Here is a 17,041-nt window from a genome sequence, read left to right as displayed (position 1 = left end):
ACTTCTGTCTTTGGGACTGTTTTTTCGGGGGCTCTGTGTTTTGGGACAGGGGAGAATAATGACTCTGATTTCCCCTCTTCACCAGCTTAACTTCCGCTAAAACCATCATTACAGTCAGCCACTCAGGCTTCCATTCAGTCAGTAGCCCAGCCTACACCTTTACCCTTAGCCCGGTCACCTGTTTAGCCATTAGCCTCACCAGTAGCACAGTTATCTCTTCAGCTACCTGCCTCCTCATCTACTCATTCTTCTATTTTGTCACCTGTACAACCTTCGCTTTCACCTGCCTCTGTACAGGAAGCTATGGCAATACAACGCATTAAGGACTGTTTTTCTACCTCCCATACAGAGCAGAGAGACAAACATATTAACACTAAACTGGTTTCTCAAAAGCTGGCTTGTTCTGAGACTTTTACTCACTCCAGGCCTCAGCTGACTCTGGACCCCTGGAGGCTAAGGAGCCAGCTGAGGACTGTGCCCGGCTGTTGCTGCCTGAGCAGGGTCAGTGTTCTGCGCAGCAGTCTGCCTCATGTTTGCTGGAGGCCCCCGTGCCTGCTGGTTTTGCTTTGTGTGTGCCAGAGGCCCCCATGCCTGCTGGTTTTGCTTTGTGTGTGCCAGAGGCCCCCATGCCTGCTGGTTTTGCTTTGTGTGTGCCAGAGGCCCCCGTGCCTGCTGGTTTTGTTTCGTGTGTGCCAGAAGCTCACACTGGCTCACACTGGTTCTGTGACTGTTCTCGCTGGGGGGGTCCAAGGAACCGCTCCAGCCTCCTGCTTTTGCTGGGGGTCCAAGAAACCGCTTCAGCCTTCGGTCTTTCCTGGAGTGTCCGAAGAGCCGCTTTGGCCTTCGCTGGAGGGTCCGAGGGGCTGCTTCAGCCTTCATTCTTTGCTGGGGGGGCACGAAGATCCGCTCCCGCCTCCTAGTTTCGCTGGGGGGGTCCGAGGAGCCCGTCTGGCCATCACCGTCGCCTGCGGCTTCCGCTGGGGGGGTCTGAGGAGCCCGTCCGACTATCACCATCGCCTGAACAGTGTGGCCACCGCTGCCTTCCGCGCTGCCGGTCTCCGGATTTGTGTCGCCGCCGCTGCCTTCCGCACGGCCGGCTTTTGGATTTGTGTTGCCTCCACAACCTTCTGTGGGGCCGACCCCCTGAACTGTTTCACTCTGCCATGGACTCAGCCATGGATCGGGAAGGCTGAGTCTTTTAGCCATGTTTCTGTGAGACAGATTGAGTAACTTAACTCATTGGGTAACTTAATGGAATACATTACAAAATACATGTTGGGCCATGTATTCTGTAATCTGTAGTGGAATAATACATTTTGGAATACCTTCCCAACACTGGCTAGAACCCAGAATGATGTAAAGGTGAGTGTATGTTGACCCCAGCTCAGCAGCCAGAGCCTCTTCAACACACAATAAAGGCAGTGATGAGCAAGCGCATTTGTATGTGTTCATGTTTTTAAAAGTCACTGTGGCATTCTCTCCTAAGTCTCTTTCAATTTTTCTTGTTTTGTCAGTTTTCATGTTCATGCATAAAAACTAAAAGATCATATGTGTCCTCATTAGTATCGGGATTTGTGTTTATGTATGGAAATAGTAATTATGTGACCATGGTCATTTATGGCTGTTTCCCAACAGTTGATCAGGTGTTCCGTTGAAGATTATCTGGTTCCACCTGATTCGTACTCTAAGCCATCGGCGGGAGAAACGGGCAGAACAATTACATTCTTTTCCACTAGCACTAGTATAACTATCTGCTCTAATTAAATAGGTTGCCAACTGCAGGTAAAACAGAAGAAGAAATTGCATAATAGTCATGCTGTGAGATTTGAAAAAAGTAGTCAATCTGACCTGGGTCCTGGAAAAAATTCTGACCCAGATGAAGGCCCTAGCATGAGTAGTGGCCAGAAGAAAGCAAGAAAGGTATACTGGGGACAAACAGAGCCTGGTGCGAGGAAAAAATTTTGATTGGTGGTGTGCCATGTGATTTTTCTTTTGTGAAATATGTGCGATGGCTCCAAAAGGTTAGGAAACACTAATTTATGGAGTCACATGAAAGTAATGTACAGAGTAGTATATCATGAATCGCCTTGAGGCGACTTTTGTTGTGATTTGGTGCTATATAAATAAAATTGAATTGAATTGAATATCAAATTACTTGTGAGTAATTAAGTACTTTATTTTTTATACATCAATCAAATCAAAACAGTTACCTCATACATATACGCACTGGTACATCACAAGACCAAATTTCCTCTGCTGATCAAAAATTCTCATCATCATTGTTGAGAGATTTTTGAGTTTTGTGATTATGCTTATGTAACACACGATACTTTACCACTACTGAATGTAGAGAAAGTTAGGATCTTAGGCTTATGGCCTCTAGGAATCGACTAAGGAGCGAATGACACACAGCTAAAAGAACAGTCAACATTTATTCAAAACAAAACCAAAAACAGTCATTCAACAGTTCACAACAGTTCCAATTGTCCATATTTGTCAGTCTGTGTATTCAGTTTTAGAGTTCAGAGTTCAGTGTTCAGAGTTCTTTTCAGTCTTTTCAGTTCAGGTGTGTGAGTGTGTGTGTATAGTGTTAATGTTAGTAGTACTACCCGGGTAGTGTATTGTTCTGAGATCTCATAAGCTTATCTGTCAAGAAGTAACGCAGTTGTCACTTCTAAGTAGGCTGGAAATCTTTCCTGCATCGCAGCTGGGGATCCGGAATCCTGGCTCGCAACTTTAGACTCCAACAAAAAAACCAACCTGCACAGGGCAGTGAACATATTTTACATGAATATCATATAACAACTTAATCAACACTAGTGACCAAATGTCTCTCACTCTTTGTATATAACGACTTAATGCAATCAATAATAAAATTAATCAAAGAACCTTAAAACAATTTCCACATCATACAAATTTAACTCAAATCTCATATTTTGTGAACAGCAGTCACATCAATCCAATGAATTGAGAGAATGTACATTACTGATGCACGAGGAAAGTGCAAAACGTGGTCGCAGTACTATTTAGCCAAAGACTGCTCATATTTATCATCTCATTACAATAAATAAAACTTACCTACTAGCTTCCAAAGAAATATTTCCGATTGGCTTAAAACATTCACAAGTGAAGAAATAAAAAGATAATACAACACTTAAAAGGAACACATGAAATTTATATTATACTGAGCTAACGATTAGCTTGCTATGCTAGCGCAGTTAGTCAACTCACCGGAAATGAACAAAAAACACAAAAACAGAGGTACATCAGCATCAACAAAAAGTGTCCGCGTTTCCCAACAAGCGGAAAAGTAAAATCCAATTTGTGTCTTCACACACAATCCTTGTTCAAGAAAAAGGTTAAGGAAAAACTCTGTGAGTAGCTCCGACCAGCATACGTAGCCTTAGCGCTATTCTCCTTCTCTATAGTTCTCAACTCAAGTTCACAAGCACTAAACAATCTCATAGTGCCACCTACTGACATTCTTGGGGAACAGCAGTTCATTTTCATGAGGCAGATTTTAGGTGGGTTACATCCCTCCCCCCCTAAATGGGCATGCATCCCTGCATGACAGCAGTCACTTTAAATGGTTTTTACTCTACCAACACATGGGGAAGGGTTTGAGTCAAGGGCATGTGAAAAAACCTGATCAAGACTGTTTAAAAGAGAATGCATCACTAATGTTAAGGGATTTCCCAAGGTGTTGTAGGTTAGTCTGCTAGGTTCAGTCCTGTTCCTAGTTGACCGCCTGATTTCTCTTGTTTCTGGAGGTTTTTCATCTTTAGCAACTTCTGCCTCCAATCCATATCTATCACTCCCCTCTTTTCCATCCGACAACCCGGTTGTTTCAGTTTGGTACTGCTCCTGAGTTACGTCAATAACCTTTTCCAAAGGTTCAACATCATTTTCTGTAGCTGGATCTATATCAGCACATGAATCATGAACAGATGAATATTCCTCATTAACAATAACACCTGTTTCTTTCATTGGAGGGTCATTTCCAATGTCATTTCCACTAGAACCTTGAAGTGAACCATCGCCCTCATCCAGCTCCACGGGTGCAGAATGAAACTCCTTTACTGCAGGGTTTAGATCAGACTCGTCCCGGTCCACACTTTGTTCTGACACAGACTCGGTTGCTTTGGGGATTTCACTGACAGTAATGAAAGCCGGGTAATTGACTTCTTCGTAAACTACTGGAAAGTCATAATCCACAATGTCATTATCACCCAGATAATGATAGTCTCCTTCAACTTCAGAAAATGGATTCTCTTTGGAGGTGTCGCCTTTGGGTGTCTCTTTCTCTTGGCTTCCATGACTGGGTTCGATTGGCGCTGAGCATGACAGAAACCCACACGGTAACAGTAAGTCTCTATGCAGTGTCCTCTCAGGCCCATCTGACTTGAGTGGAGCAACAACATATACAGGAGAGTCATTGAGCTGTTTTACAACTTTGTAGACCGTCTGACTCCATCTGTCAGCTAGTTTGTGTTTCCCTCGTATTCCAACATTCTTGACAAGAACACGATCTCCAACCTCCAAGGTGGATTCTCTCACTTTTAGATCATATCTTGACTTATTGCGTAGGGCAGCTTTCTCGCTATGTTCCACAGCAAGTTTGTAACTTTCCTGTAGGCTTTCCCTGAGCTTCTTCACATATTCACTGTGAGTTACACTGTCCTGCCTACTCACATTAAGTCCAAAAGCCACATCAATTGGAAGATTTGGCTGTCTCCCAAACATGAGCTGATAGGGTGAATACCCAGTTGTGTCATTTTTTGTGCAATTGTAGGCGTGAGCCAATGGCTGCACATGATCACGCCATTTTAGTTTGTCGTCTTCTTGGAGTGTTCCAAGCATCCCTAGCAGTGTACGGTTAAACCGTTCTACTGGATTACCACGGGGATGATAGGGGGTTGTTCTTGATTTTTTTATGCCTAACATTTGGCATAAGTTTTTGATGACTGCAGATTCAAAATTACGGCCCTGATCACTATGCAACCGCTCTGGTATGCCATAGTGAATGATGAATTTGTCCCACAGGGCCTTGGCAACGGTCTTTTCCTTCTGGTCTGGAGTTGGCACTGCAACAGCAAACTTCGTAAAGTGATCCGTTATCACCAGAATATTCTTTGTTCCTCGGCTATCAGGTTCTAGAGACAAATAGTCCATGCACACCAACTCAAGTGGTCGACTGGTTTTAATATTTACCAGTGGGGCAGATTTCTCAGCTCTAGCCTTGCGGCGGATGCACCTTTCACATGTTCTGATTTTCATTTCAACATCTAGGAACATTCGGGGCCAAAAGAAACGTGTTCTCACAAGGTCAACACTTCTTTCCAATCCCATGTGACCTACTGCATCATGAAGACTTTCAAGAGCTACTTCCCTGTACTCCTTCGGAAGCACTAGTTGAAAAAGAGTCTGGCCCTGGCTCACTCGTTTCCGGTACAAGACATTATCTATTAGGGACAACTGATCCTGTACTCTTAACATGAGTTGGACTTCCCTTTCCTCCTTTTGCCTAAGACGATAGGAAAGGCGTTTTCCTGTATGGACAAGGTCTATGACTCTGCTTATTATAGGGTCACGCCTTTGTTCTGCAGCCCAATCTTGTTGGGAGAGTTGAGGAAGAGTGCTAGTACCAGTCAGAATGTCGGCTTGAACAAACTCGTCAGGTATCGCACTTGCATCCACTGCCAAACACTCCACTGCAGCAGGTAAGTAGTGGCAGTAGTGGTAAGTAGTGTCAGGAGATATGTGTACTTGGTGCTTCTCGCATACAGCTTTTAGAGCATCCTTTGGAAATGTTGCACTATTTCCCTCTTCCGTAAACTTTGCAATGAATTGCTTTACTCTCTCATCCTCAGCAGTTGTACTGTCATCAGTTTCAACAGAAACATGCGGCCGTCTCGATAATCCAGCCGCATCCTGATTTCTTTTTCCGGCTCTGTACTGTATGTTGAAATTGAAATTCGACAAAGCAGCAAGCCATCGATGTCCAGTTGCATCAAGTTTAGCAGATGTTAACACGTAGGTCAGTGGGTTATTGTCAGTCATGACAGTGAAGTCAGCTCCATACAAATAATCAGCAAACTTGTCAGTAACTGCCCACTTCAACGCAAGAAATTCAAGTTTGTGAGTGGGGTACCTTCTTTCACAGTTAGACAGCCCTCTGCTAGCATAGGCAATGACTCTTAACCGACCATCTTCTTCCTGGTATAGGGCTGCACCAAGTCCATGTGAACTGGCATCGGTGTGTAAAACATAGGCTTTTCTGGGGTCAGCAAACCCAAGCACTGGTGCAGATGTCAACTTCTCAATGAGGGTCGTGAAAGCTTCCTCACATGAGGGAGTCCATTTCTCATTAAAAGGACTGTTCAAGTCGCCGTTTGACGGTGATTTGTGGTGTTTCAGCTTCCTGGCAGGGACATAACCAGCTGTCAAATCATTCAATGGCCTAGCAATTTTAGAATAGTCTTTGACAAACCTGCGATAATAGCCAGTGAAGCCTAAAAATGACTTCAGTTCTGACAGGTTTGTGGGTCTGGGCCATGTGGTGAGGGCAGATATTTTATCAGGATCAGTCTTCACTCCCTGTTCTGAGACAATGTGTCCTAAATACCTCACTGACTTTTGGAAAAAGTGACATTTCTCAGGTGAAAGTTTGAGACCAAATTCTTTTAGTCTGTTCAGAACTCGCAGGAGCCTTTCTTCATGTTCCTCCAAAGTATTGGAGAACACTATAAGATCATCAAGAAAGACCAGTACTTCCTTGAGGTTCATGGAGCCCATGCATTTCTCCATAACTCTTTGAAAAGTGCTTGGAGCATTAGTGACTCCTTGGGGCATCCTGTTGAATTCCCAAAACCCCATGGGTGTGACAAAAGCCGTCTTGTGTTTATCCTCTTCTTCCACCTCTACCTGGTAATATCCAGACTTTAAATCCATAACAGAAAACCATTTGGATCCTGACAGAGCTGTAAATGCCTCTTCTATATTGGGCAAGGCATAAGCGTCTTTGATCGTCTGGTTGTTCAACTTTCTGTAATCCACACAAAGGCGGATCTGCCCATTTTTCTTTTTCACAACTACAATTGGTGAAGCAAATGGACTCTCGGACTCTCTAATAATGTTGCTGTTGCACAGCTGCTCCAAATGAAGGCGGACAGCTTCATAATCAGAGGGATGAATGGGCCTTGGCCTTTGTTTAAAAGGCGTTGGATCAGAGAGCCGAATCTTATGTCTCACCACTGTGGTGTGACCATAATCAAGTTCACCCCTAGCAAAAACATCAGACACGGAATTCAGCTTCTCGGCGATCCTGTCTTTCCACTCGTTTGACAGGGGTGAGTCACCGAAATCGAACTGGATTTTGTCACTTGGTTGTACTTCGTGGGTGGTGTAACACTGAGCATGTTTCTGCTCTGAACTTCCAGTTCGATTCATACATTCAGACCTCGCAGGAGAAACTGAAAGTGGGACAGATATCGCTGCCAAAGGACGGTGAGCTGGCAGAATGATATCATGCGTTGTCTCATTTTTTAGGAGAATGGGAACTTTGAAGGATGTCTGTCGTGGCTTTGACATTACATAGCTGGAAAATATCAAGCCACCTGGTAGGCTGGACTGGCTGTGGGGCTCGACTAGAAGAGTGGATCCAGGGCCTGCACAGACATTTCTGACACGACCATTTAAGGCTATTTTCTGACCAGCTGGAATTACTAAGTTGGTTTTACATTGTGACTTGACTGTCCCCACAAAACTATCAGTTTTTGTTTTACTTCTGTAGATAGCATGCAAATGTCTAATGAGAGGGGCGTAAGCACAATGCTCAGGAATGGTCATTTGCTCATTGAAGTCCTCATACAAGACGTCAAGGGCATTTGTACCAATGAGGACTGGAATTTCCGAATTTGCTCTGTGATCTGGGACAATTAAAGCTAGAATAGTTACAACTTTGTCCTTCCCCGTGAAACTCTGTGGGAAAGTGATGTCAACTTCAATGTACCCAAGATAAGGGACAATTTGGCCTGCAGCACCTTCAACCTCTAACAGATCATTTAATGGCAAAAGAGGATGAGAAGGTAAGTGGGTCAACTGAAATGATTTTGAAATTGTGGTAACCTGAGACCCTGAATCAATGAGGCAACCATGTGATAGTTCCCCAATCTTAACCTCTGCAAGAGATCTTGATCCAACTAATCTATTTGGAAGGTGATTCGGAATGGATTCAGCATGTTGTTGTTTACTTTGACATCTCTGTTCTGACTTGGGACTATTGTGAATGTTCTTGGTTCCCGTATGTCCCCTTACCGGAACCTGCTCCAGTTTAAAGCTTGACCCTGCTGCTGGGCTTTCCATTCTTCCTGTCTGGCTTTTAGTTCTTTGTACTTTTGATCAACCACAGCCTTGTTTATAGCATTTTCACAGTTCCTGGCTATGTGGCCGTCTTCACCGCACCTAAAACAGAACCAAGCCTTGGGCTCAGCTCTCACTTGGGTTCGTGGTGGAATTTGGTGTACCAGAGTTTCAATTACAGGTACGGGTGGCTCTTGTGTTGTTTCCATTGCTTTAACTTGTCGCTTTCTTTGCTTTTTAGATGGTTTTGTCATCAGTTGCAATTGCAGTTCTGCAACCTGCTTCTTTAGACTCTCAGTTTCAGAGATATAGGCCTGCAATACACTTGCACTTGGGTCAGTGTGATGTGGGAAGTCAGGGACAGAATGCATGTGTGCAATTGGTTTTATCTTGGTAGGCCCAAAATGACGTTGCATCCGGTCCAGCTTAGAAGCCCTTCTGTCCTCTTCAGTCCTCAGCTCTAGCAGAAGCTCTGCAAACTCAGGCGTGGTCTCTTTCTTTAGTTCCAGTTGCAGGACCAAGTTATGGTCCCAGCAACCCCGTTTGAACTGCTTTAGCAAATGTCGACTTGCATCTGCTGGAATCACACCATTCCTGCTTACAGCAGTGTTAAGGAGAGCTTGCAGCCTCTGTAGGTAATCAGAAGCTTTCTCACCTGGATTTTGATTTGTGTTCAGGAACCTTGCAAATATCTCCTCACCATCCTCCACAAGACCATATGCAGAATCTAACAGCCTGACATATTCTCGTGGATGTGCTGAATAACCAAGTTGCTTCACAACATCTGATGCTGGGGGAAGAAGACTCTCTAGTATTTTCCTCCGCTGAATGTCAACTGGAGTGCCATCATTGAACATTAGTTCAACATGTAAACACCACGTTTCAAAATCCACTTCTCCGGGGGGTTTTGGCACACGGCCTGAGAATGAGCGTAACCATTTGGATTGGCCATGTGTAGCGACAGAGTCATTTCTGATTACATGTTCCACTACTATACGCTGTATCTCTGGTGGGTTTGTTACTTCATCTGTCACCACTGGAAGTCTGGTTGGAGTAGTCTTTGGTTTAACAACTCTACAAGTCTGAGATTTAGTTGAATGGGTGACTGGCTGGGATGTAAGGGGCCGTCTGTGGTTGTACTTTAACTTTGCTGTCTTTATCAAGGGTGTAGTACTGTGGTCAGAATAACTGTCAACACTTTCATCACTTGAGTCAGCCAAAACAGGGTCTGGAGTTTGATGGAGTGCTGGCATTTCAATGCGACTAGCCTGCCATTTTACATTCTTGTTGGTCACATTTTCAATCTCAAGGGGAAAATCTGACTCGTTATCCCCCATTGTAATCTCTGACTCAAACTCAGCAATAACAGTTTCCCCACAATCTGGTTGTGCATTTGGGACCCTCAGAATCCTTGTTACCACCCCATACTTCTCTAAGGAAGCAATAATATCAGCATCAGAATCGAAACTAGTAACTCCAGTAATACTGATGGACCGTTTAAAATCCACCCCGTAATTCTGTACCAAATCCATCTCTTTTCAATGTTGTCTTAGTTGAAAGCTTATCACAATAAATCACAATCTCAAAATTAACTATGCTATTGCAGAATGCTGTAATTTCAATATTAGCTGTGTCTTAATCGCTCCTGGCTGGCTCGCCACGAAAAGGTACTATGTAACACACGATACTTTACCACTACTGAATGTAGAGAAAGTTAGGATCTTAGGCTTATGGCCTCTAGGAATCGACTAAGGAGCGAATGACACACAGCTAAAAGAACAGTCAACATTTATTCAAAACAAAACCAAAAACAGTCATTCAACAGTTCACAACAGTTCCAATTGTCCATATTTGTCAGTCTGTGTATTCAGTTTTAGAGTTCAGAGTTCAGTGTTCAGAGTTCTTTTCAGTCTTTTCAGTTCAGGTGTGTGAGTGTGTGTGTATAGTGTTAATGTTAGTAGTACTACCCGGGTAGTGTATTGTTCTGAGATCTCATAAGCTTATCTGTCAAGAAGTAACGCAGTTGTCACTTCTAAGTAGGCTGGAAATCTTTCCTGCATCGCAGCTGGGGATCCGGAATCCTGGCTCGCAACTTTAGACTCCAACAAAAAAACCAACCTGCACAGGGCAGTGAACATATTTTACATGAATATCATATAACAACTTAATCAACACTAGTGACCAAATGTCTCTCACTCTTTGTATATAACGACTTAATGCAATCAATAATAAAATTAATCAAAGAACCTTAAAACAATTTCCACATCATACAAATTTAACTCAAATCTCATATTTTGTGAACAGCAGTCACATCAATCCAATGAATTGAGAGAATGTACATTACTGATGCACGAGGAAAGTGCAAAACGTGGTCGCAGTACTATTTAGCCAAAGACTGCTCATATTTATCATCTCATTACAATAAATAAAACTTGCCTACTAGCTTCCAAAGAAATATTTCCGATTGGCTTAAAACATTCACAAGTGAAGAAATAAAAAGATAATACAACACTTAAAAGGAACACATGAAATTTACATTATACTGAGCTAACGATTAGCTTGCTATGCTAGCGCAGTTAGTCAACTCACCGGAAATGAACAAAAAACACAAAAACAGAGGTACATCAGCATCAACAAAAAGTGTCCGCGTTTCCCAACAAGCGGAAAAGTAAAATCCAATTTGTGTCTTCACACACAATCCTGGTTCAAGAAAAAGGTTAAGGAAAAACTCTGTGAGTAGCTCCGACCAGCATACGTAGCCTTAGCGCTATTCTCCTTCTCTATAGTTCTCAACTCAAGTTCACAAGCACTAAACAATCTCATAGTGCCACCTACTGACATTCTTGGGGAACAGCAGTTCATTTTCATGAGGCAGATTTTAGGTGGGTTACATCCAGTTGTAGCTTCATTTAAAGGAAGAAGAGCTGTTGAATTGAAACTACCACACAGGAAAAGGGAGTGAAAACTGATGTGCAGAGGAATGCTGTAACATACATACTACCTCCTTTGTTAACAGGCAGGCTAACGGTCTCTCTCTCATTATATGGGAATGTCTGAATTTCTATACATACATACTACCTCCTTTGTTAACAGGCAAGCTAACGGTCTCTTTCTCCTTTTGTGGAAATGTTTTTGCCACTCCTACTTCCCTGAAAGCTTGGGTTAAGTATAAATAAAGAAAGCTCTGAAAGCCCTGGGCGGTCTTTCCTCTGTCTCACATTTGTCCTGCACTCGTCTGGTGCAGGATGGATTGGACGGTGAGGGACGATCGTCCATGTGTGCACATGTATAAGATATCTTGAGTCTGAGTTCCTTTGCCTTCTACAAGTTCTCTTCACAATCATGGTGATTTAAAAAATGAAGAAATGATAGGGGACAAGATTGCCTTCTAATTTGTGCTTAAGAGTTTAACCAAGCAGTTTTGGTACCTACATATAAACAAACAGCAAAGTGGAAAAAGAAAAGCTAAAATCAAAAATTCTGTTCGTCCTACACTCCAGTTCTCTTTATACTGAAAGATAAATACTCTACAACATTAGAGAGACATATGATCAGATAATCCCAAGATAGACCAGAAAGAACACCCTTTTAACAGTTTTTCAGGCTTTCTCATCAAACAATACACTCACTTGAAGTGCAGCCCTGGACAATGAAAAATGACAAAGCAGTACCCTGTGCAGTGAAATGCCACTGTTGTTCTTAGTCTCCTTCCTCAACGAGCTCAACAACTTTTATGCTCGTTTTGAGCGAGGGAACCCCACAACCAAAGCAGACGTGACGCCAGACCACCAACCTCTGACTCTCTCCCCCACCGATGTAGGAGCGGTGCTGAGCAGGATCAATGTCCACAAGGCTGCAGGTCCCGATGGCATCCCCGGGCGTGTTCTCAGAGCGTGTTCTGAGGAGCTTGCAGGAGTGCTGACAGACATATTCAACCTGTCCTTGGCCCACGCTGTGGTACCGGCCTGCTTCAAATCCACCTCCATCGTCCCGATACCCAAAAACTCCAACCCATCTTGCCTCAATGACTACCGCCCAGTAGCACTCACCCCCATCATCACTAAGTGCTTAGAGCAGCTGGTCCTAGCACACTTCAAATCCTGTCTCCCCCCCACCCTGGACCCCCACCAATTCGCATACCGCCAGAACAGGAGCACAGAGGATGCAGTCTCCATCGCACTGCACTCTGTCCTCTCACACCTGGACAACAACAACACCTACGCCAGAATGCTGTTTATAGACTTCAGTTCAGCATTCAATACAATCCACCCCTCACAACTCATCAGGAAACTGACAGACCTGGGCATCAGTTCCCTCATCTGCAAATGGTTACTGGACTTCCTGACCAACCGCCCCCAACATGTCCAGCTGGATAACCGCTGCTCATCTACCATCACAATGAACACCGGTGTACCACAAGGCTGTGTGATGAGCCCTTTCCTCTACTCCCTCTTCACCCACGACTGCAGACCTGCTGATGGTTCCAACACCATCATTAAGTTTGCAGATGACACCACGGTGATTGGCCTCATCAGTGACAACGATGAGGCCGCCTACAGGGAGGAGGTGGATCGTCTGGCTGAGTGGTGCGACACAAACAACCTGCTGCTTAACACCGAGAAGACCAAGGAGCTCATCGTGGACTACAGGAGGAATGCTGACCCACATCCACCCATCCACATTAAGGGGACGGCTGTGGAGCGTGTGAGCAGCTTCAAGTTCCTGGGAGTCCACATCTCCGAGGATCTCACCTGGACGACCAACTGCTCCAAGCTGGTCAAGAAGGCTCACCAGCGCCTCTTCTTCTTGAGGACTCTGAGGAAGAACCACCTGTCCTCAGACATCCTGGTGAACTTCTATCGCTGCACCATCGAGAGCATCCTGACCAACTGTATAACAGTCTGGTACGGGAACTGCTCTGCCTCGGACCGGAAGGTGTTGCAGAGGGTCGTGAAAACTGCCCAGCGCATCGCCGGAGCACCACTTCCTGCCATAAAAGACATCTACAGGAAGCGGTGTCTGAAAAGGGCTGGGAAAATCATCAAAGACCCCAGTCACCCATCACATGGACTCTTCACCCTCCTGCCCTCTGGGAGGCGCTACAGGAGCCTCCGGACTAAGACCACCAGGTACCGGAACAGCTTCTTCCCCACAGCTGTCAGACTCCTGAACTCTGCCTCCTGACATCTGACCCACGTTAACTCATGGACTGAACATACACACACACAATGGACAACTGTACCCTCAAACACACAATAATAACATGGAGTGAACCACCACTCACAACCACTAGCACTTTATATAGCCTCTGTAGAAATTATCCACACCCTCACTTACCTTAACTGCACTACTGTATAGCCCTGTGTAAACAATCATTCTGTACATACGATAATTTTTAACCCTACAACTGTTTACAACTTGCATAGTTCCCATTTCTGTATAGCTGTATATCTCAGATTCCTGTAAAGTTATTTATTTCATATTCTGTATAGTTTTTCATATTTATATCCTGTCCATATCCTGTACATAGCTTGTACTCACTACAGCTTGTACTCACTACAGCCTGTACATACTTATAGTTATAGAATATTCACAACATACTTCATACCGTGTACATTATAACATAATAGACCCATTTCTGTAATATACTTACATATCTATATTATTGCTAATATATATTGTAATATATCTATATCACTAAGCACTTCTGGATGGATGCAAACTGCATTTCGTTGCCCTGTGCATGTGCAATGACAATAAAGTTGAATTCTATTCTATTCTAATTCTATTCTATTCTAGTCATAACACATTGTCAGGAGGTGCTATCAAGAATGAGTACAAGGGGAAATGAACTGATCATTTAGGTTTGCAGGATAAATAGTAAACCATGAAATAACATGATTTACTCATAATGTAAAAGTAGTGTCATGGTTCTGGGTCATCCGACCCAGCATTTTGAGTTTCTTGGCTTCTGGTGATTGTTATATATTATGATGATGGTTTAAGGTTCATTAGTTAGTCTTTAGTTTATTCTGTGTTCCTGGGTGATTGACTATGTTTAGTTTCTTGTCTGTTAGGTTCCCCTTGTGTTTTGGTCTCTCGTGTCTGTCGTGTCATCTGTGTTTACGTGCCTTTCCCTGCATGTTTCCCAGGTCCCAGTAATGCCTTTGTGTTTTGTCTCCCTTTTCCCTTTACATTTTCCCTCCTTGTGTTTCATTCTGTCTCCCCTGTCTGTCATGTGCATTCATGTATGTTCTCCCCAGCCCGTCCTGTCTGTCTCTCTCTCTCCCTCAGTGTCTCGTCTTTCTTAATTACTTCCATGTTTCTCTCATTGTGTCACCTCCCTTTTTCTCCTCAGTCTGCCTTGTTCCCCTGTGTGTTCCTTCCTCTTATCCCTGTATCATGCCATGTATTTTGGTCTGCATCTTAGTCTTTTGTCTTGTGTTCAGCGTGTTCAGTTTTGCTTCCCCTGTTGTTATGTGTTCCCCTCTGTGTGTGTATTTAGCGTGTCAGATTCCCTCTGTTCATTGTCAGGTTGTCTGGTTGGGTTGTCTCACATTGTAATCCTTTTGTAAACCGTTTTGTTCTTATTCCTTTGTATTTGTATTAATTAGTTTTTGCCTTAGTGACTTTCAGTCCATTTACCATTTTATCAATTGCAAGCGGCAAGGATTCTAACAAATCTTCATTAACTCTCCATCCTGTCTTCTATTATCCACAGCTGCTGTGGATTACCTGGCTAAGAACGTCAATCTCTCCAATCAGCGCAGAATGAAGCTGGCTGACCACTCAGCTGTACTGGGACTGCTGCAAGTTGAGACAGGCCAAGCATACTAGTACTTTCCCAACATATTTAAACAGCAGTACACCGGGTCACCAGCACAACCCACACTGCCTGCTACAACTCGCATATTCCAGAGAGCATTTGTGAGTGTGTGCCACAAACTGAGTACAAATGTGACTGCTATTTAGGTTTTTTTAAACATTATTTTATATTGGTGGGTGAAAGACTGAATGATGCAGTTTTGCAAGCTTTAAGTATTCTTCATGGAAACAACCAAACTAACAATGAGGAAGTGTTAGGAACATACTTTTTGCACCAAATTTCAGGTGTGTCAAACTTTTTAGATAACTAGAAATTTGTTATAAGCAATTAAATGTGAATTAAAAGATAATCTGAATGTAATCTTTGAAATAAAATAACTTTTGTATAACCAGAATCACAGTGAGGAAATAATATCCAGTTATTCTAATGTTACTTCTGGTTCTTTGCAAAATGTTCCAAGTGAAACAGAATCACTCTGCTCTTACTGCAGTAGTTCAACAAATAAAAAAAGGTTGAATTACAGTAAAAATGTGAATGCAGAGCACATTTTTAGGATGAATTTTAAAAAATTTAAAAATAAAATGAATTTATGGCAATGTTTCAATGAATTGTTAAAACATACTGATCTATTGCCTGTTTACATTTAGGAAAGAACCCTTTGAGTTACACACAACAGCTGAGTACCCTAAAAGTCCCTTGTAGTCTCTGTAAATCTTTGATTGATATGATTCTGGTTGTGTTGTCAGAAAACGTATAGACCATGAAAGCTACCTCGAGACTATGCATGCTGTATATCTGACCCAAACAGAATTTAAGCCACTGGATTCAACAAATATGTTGATTTTTCTCCTGTCTTAAAGAAAACACTCATCAAGAAAGATTGATCCTTGTTGACCCTTTTTATTTATTTTTAATTTCTTCCATGTGAAGCCTGGACGACTTCACCAATATTGGTGAAGTCGTCCGATGCCTACTCTAAGGAGTCCTTCTTGCTGAACAACAGAACATGGAAAAAAAAGATGAATAAGACAATAAAACAAAATGTCATAATTTGTGCATGTGTTAAGTTTGTGAAGAAGAATAACATTTCTGTAGCAGATCTATATCAGATAATTCCTCACGGGATGACTTATTCTGAGCTCTGTTCATAGCTGAATTCCAAGGACACCAAGGTCAAAACTGAGAGTCTAACATGTACTCTGATTAACTGCCATCATTCACATCTGCATCAATCACTAGTTTCTATATTTATTTATTTCTCTTCATTGTGGTTCCTTTAGTATCTACTCTGTTCATATTTATCATATAAACAAAAAATGATCTTTGTAGAACCATATCTGCAACTATATTTCTACTAATTAACATCTTTTAACAAATGCTTGTCTTCAATACATTTTTTGTAAAGTAGAACAGTGGACTGTAAATGATATCAAACAGACTGCTGATTTTAAGTACTACAAAATGTTGCTGATCCAAGCAATTTAGCACTCAGAATTTAAAATTTTGTATTATAACACTAAGGATTTTGCCAATAAATATATATTTCTGTAATGTCACCACCCATTCCCATGCCTAAAAAAAGAAAAGAAAATGCTACATAACCCCAAGTAAGTTAGATCTGATAAACCTAAAGATCCAAGTAGTTTAAATATTTTGATTAAGATGGTGCATACTTTATTTATCACAAATTCGTGACTTCACGTACCTTTTAACAGTAGTTTCTAACTCATAACTTATTTTTAATTAAGTTGGTGGTTAAATGGGATTATACTAATACAGTGGGGCAAAAAAGTATTTAGTCAGCCACCGATTGTGCAAGTTCCCCCACTTAAAATGATGACAGAGGTCAGTAAC

General features: G+C 42.6%; 2 protein-coding genes and 1 long non-coding RNA gene across 8 annotated transcripts in view; 1 reads left to right on the top strand and 2 right to left on the bottom strand.

Moving 5' to 3' along the window:
• The window catches only part of LOC146684485 (uncharacterized), a 447,043-nt gene that overhangs the window by 71,418 nt on the left and 358,584 nt on the right, over positions 1-17,041 (bottom strand). The window lies entirely within an intron of this gene.
• The window catches only part of LOC146684488 (paired box protein Pax-7-like), a 132,629-nt gene that overhangs the window by 106,678 nt on the left and 8,910 nt on the right, over positions 1-17,041 (top strand). For 3 of the 5 annotated variants that reach the window (XM_085444734.1, XM_085444736.1, XM_085444735.1), the window contains exon 9: positions 15,083-16,983. The exons of the other annotated variants lie outside the window; for them this stretch is intronic. In XM_085444734.1, coding sequence (XP_085300860.1) covers positions 15,083-15,198 — 116 coding nt within the window. In that variant the 3' untranslated portion in view covers positions 15,199-16,983. Of the gene's footprint in view, positions 1-15,082; positions 16,984-17,041 lie in introns of those variants that run through there. 5 annotated transcript variants of the gene reach the window in all.
• LOC146684490 (paraneoplastic antigen Ma3 homolog) lies at positions 7,347-11,056 on the bottom strand. The gene is made up of 2 exons (XM_085444049.1): positions 10,951-11,056; positions 7,347-10,479 (listed from the first exon to the last, which is right to left on the bottom strand). Exon 2 carries the CDS (start codon positions 9,891-9,893, stop codon positions 8,313-8,315), a length of 1,581 nt encoding a protein of 526 aa, XP_085300175.1. The 5' UTR covers positions 9,894-10,479; positions 10,951-11,056; the 3' UTR covers positions 7,347-8,312.

This window comes from Copadichromis virginalis, linkage group LG20, assembly GCF_057382275.1.
Source record: "Copadichromis virginalis isolate Kocher_CV1m ecotype Utaka linkage group LG20, C_Virginalis_male_GT1.1, whole genome shotgun sequence".
In the NCBI taxonomy this organism is placed as follows: Eukaryota; Metazoa; Chordata; class Actinopteri; order Cichliformes; family Cichlidae; genus Copadichromis; species Copadichromis virginalis.
This window is presented reverse-complemented; position numbering and strand designations above follow the sequence as displayed.

Excerpts from the sequence above, each read along its gene's own strand:
- LOC146684490 (XM_085444049.1), bottom strand. The coding sequence starts at position 9,893 with ATGGATTTGGTACAGAATTACGGGGTGGATTTTAAACGGTCCATCAGT.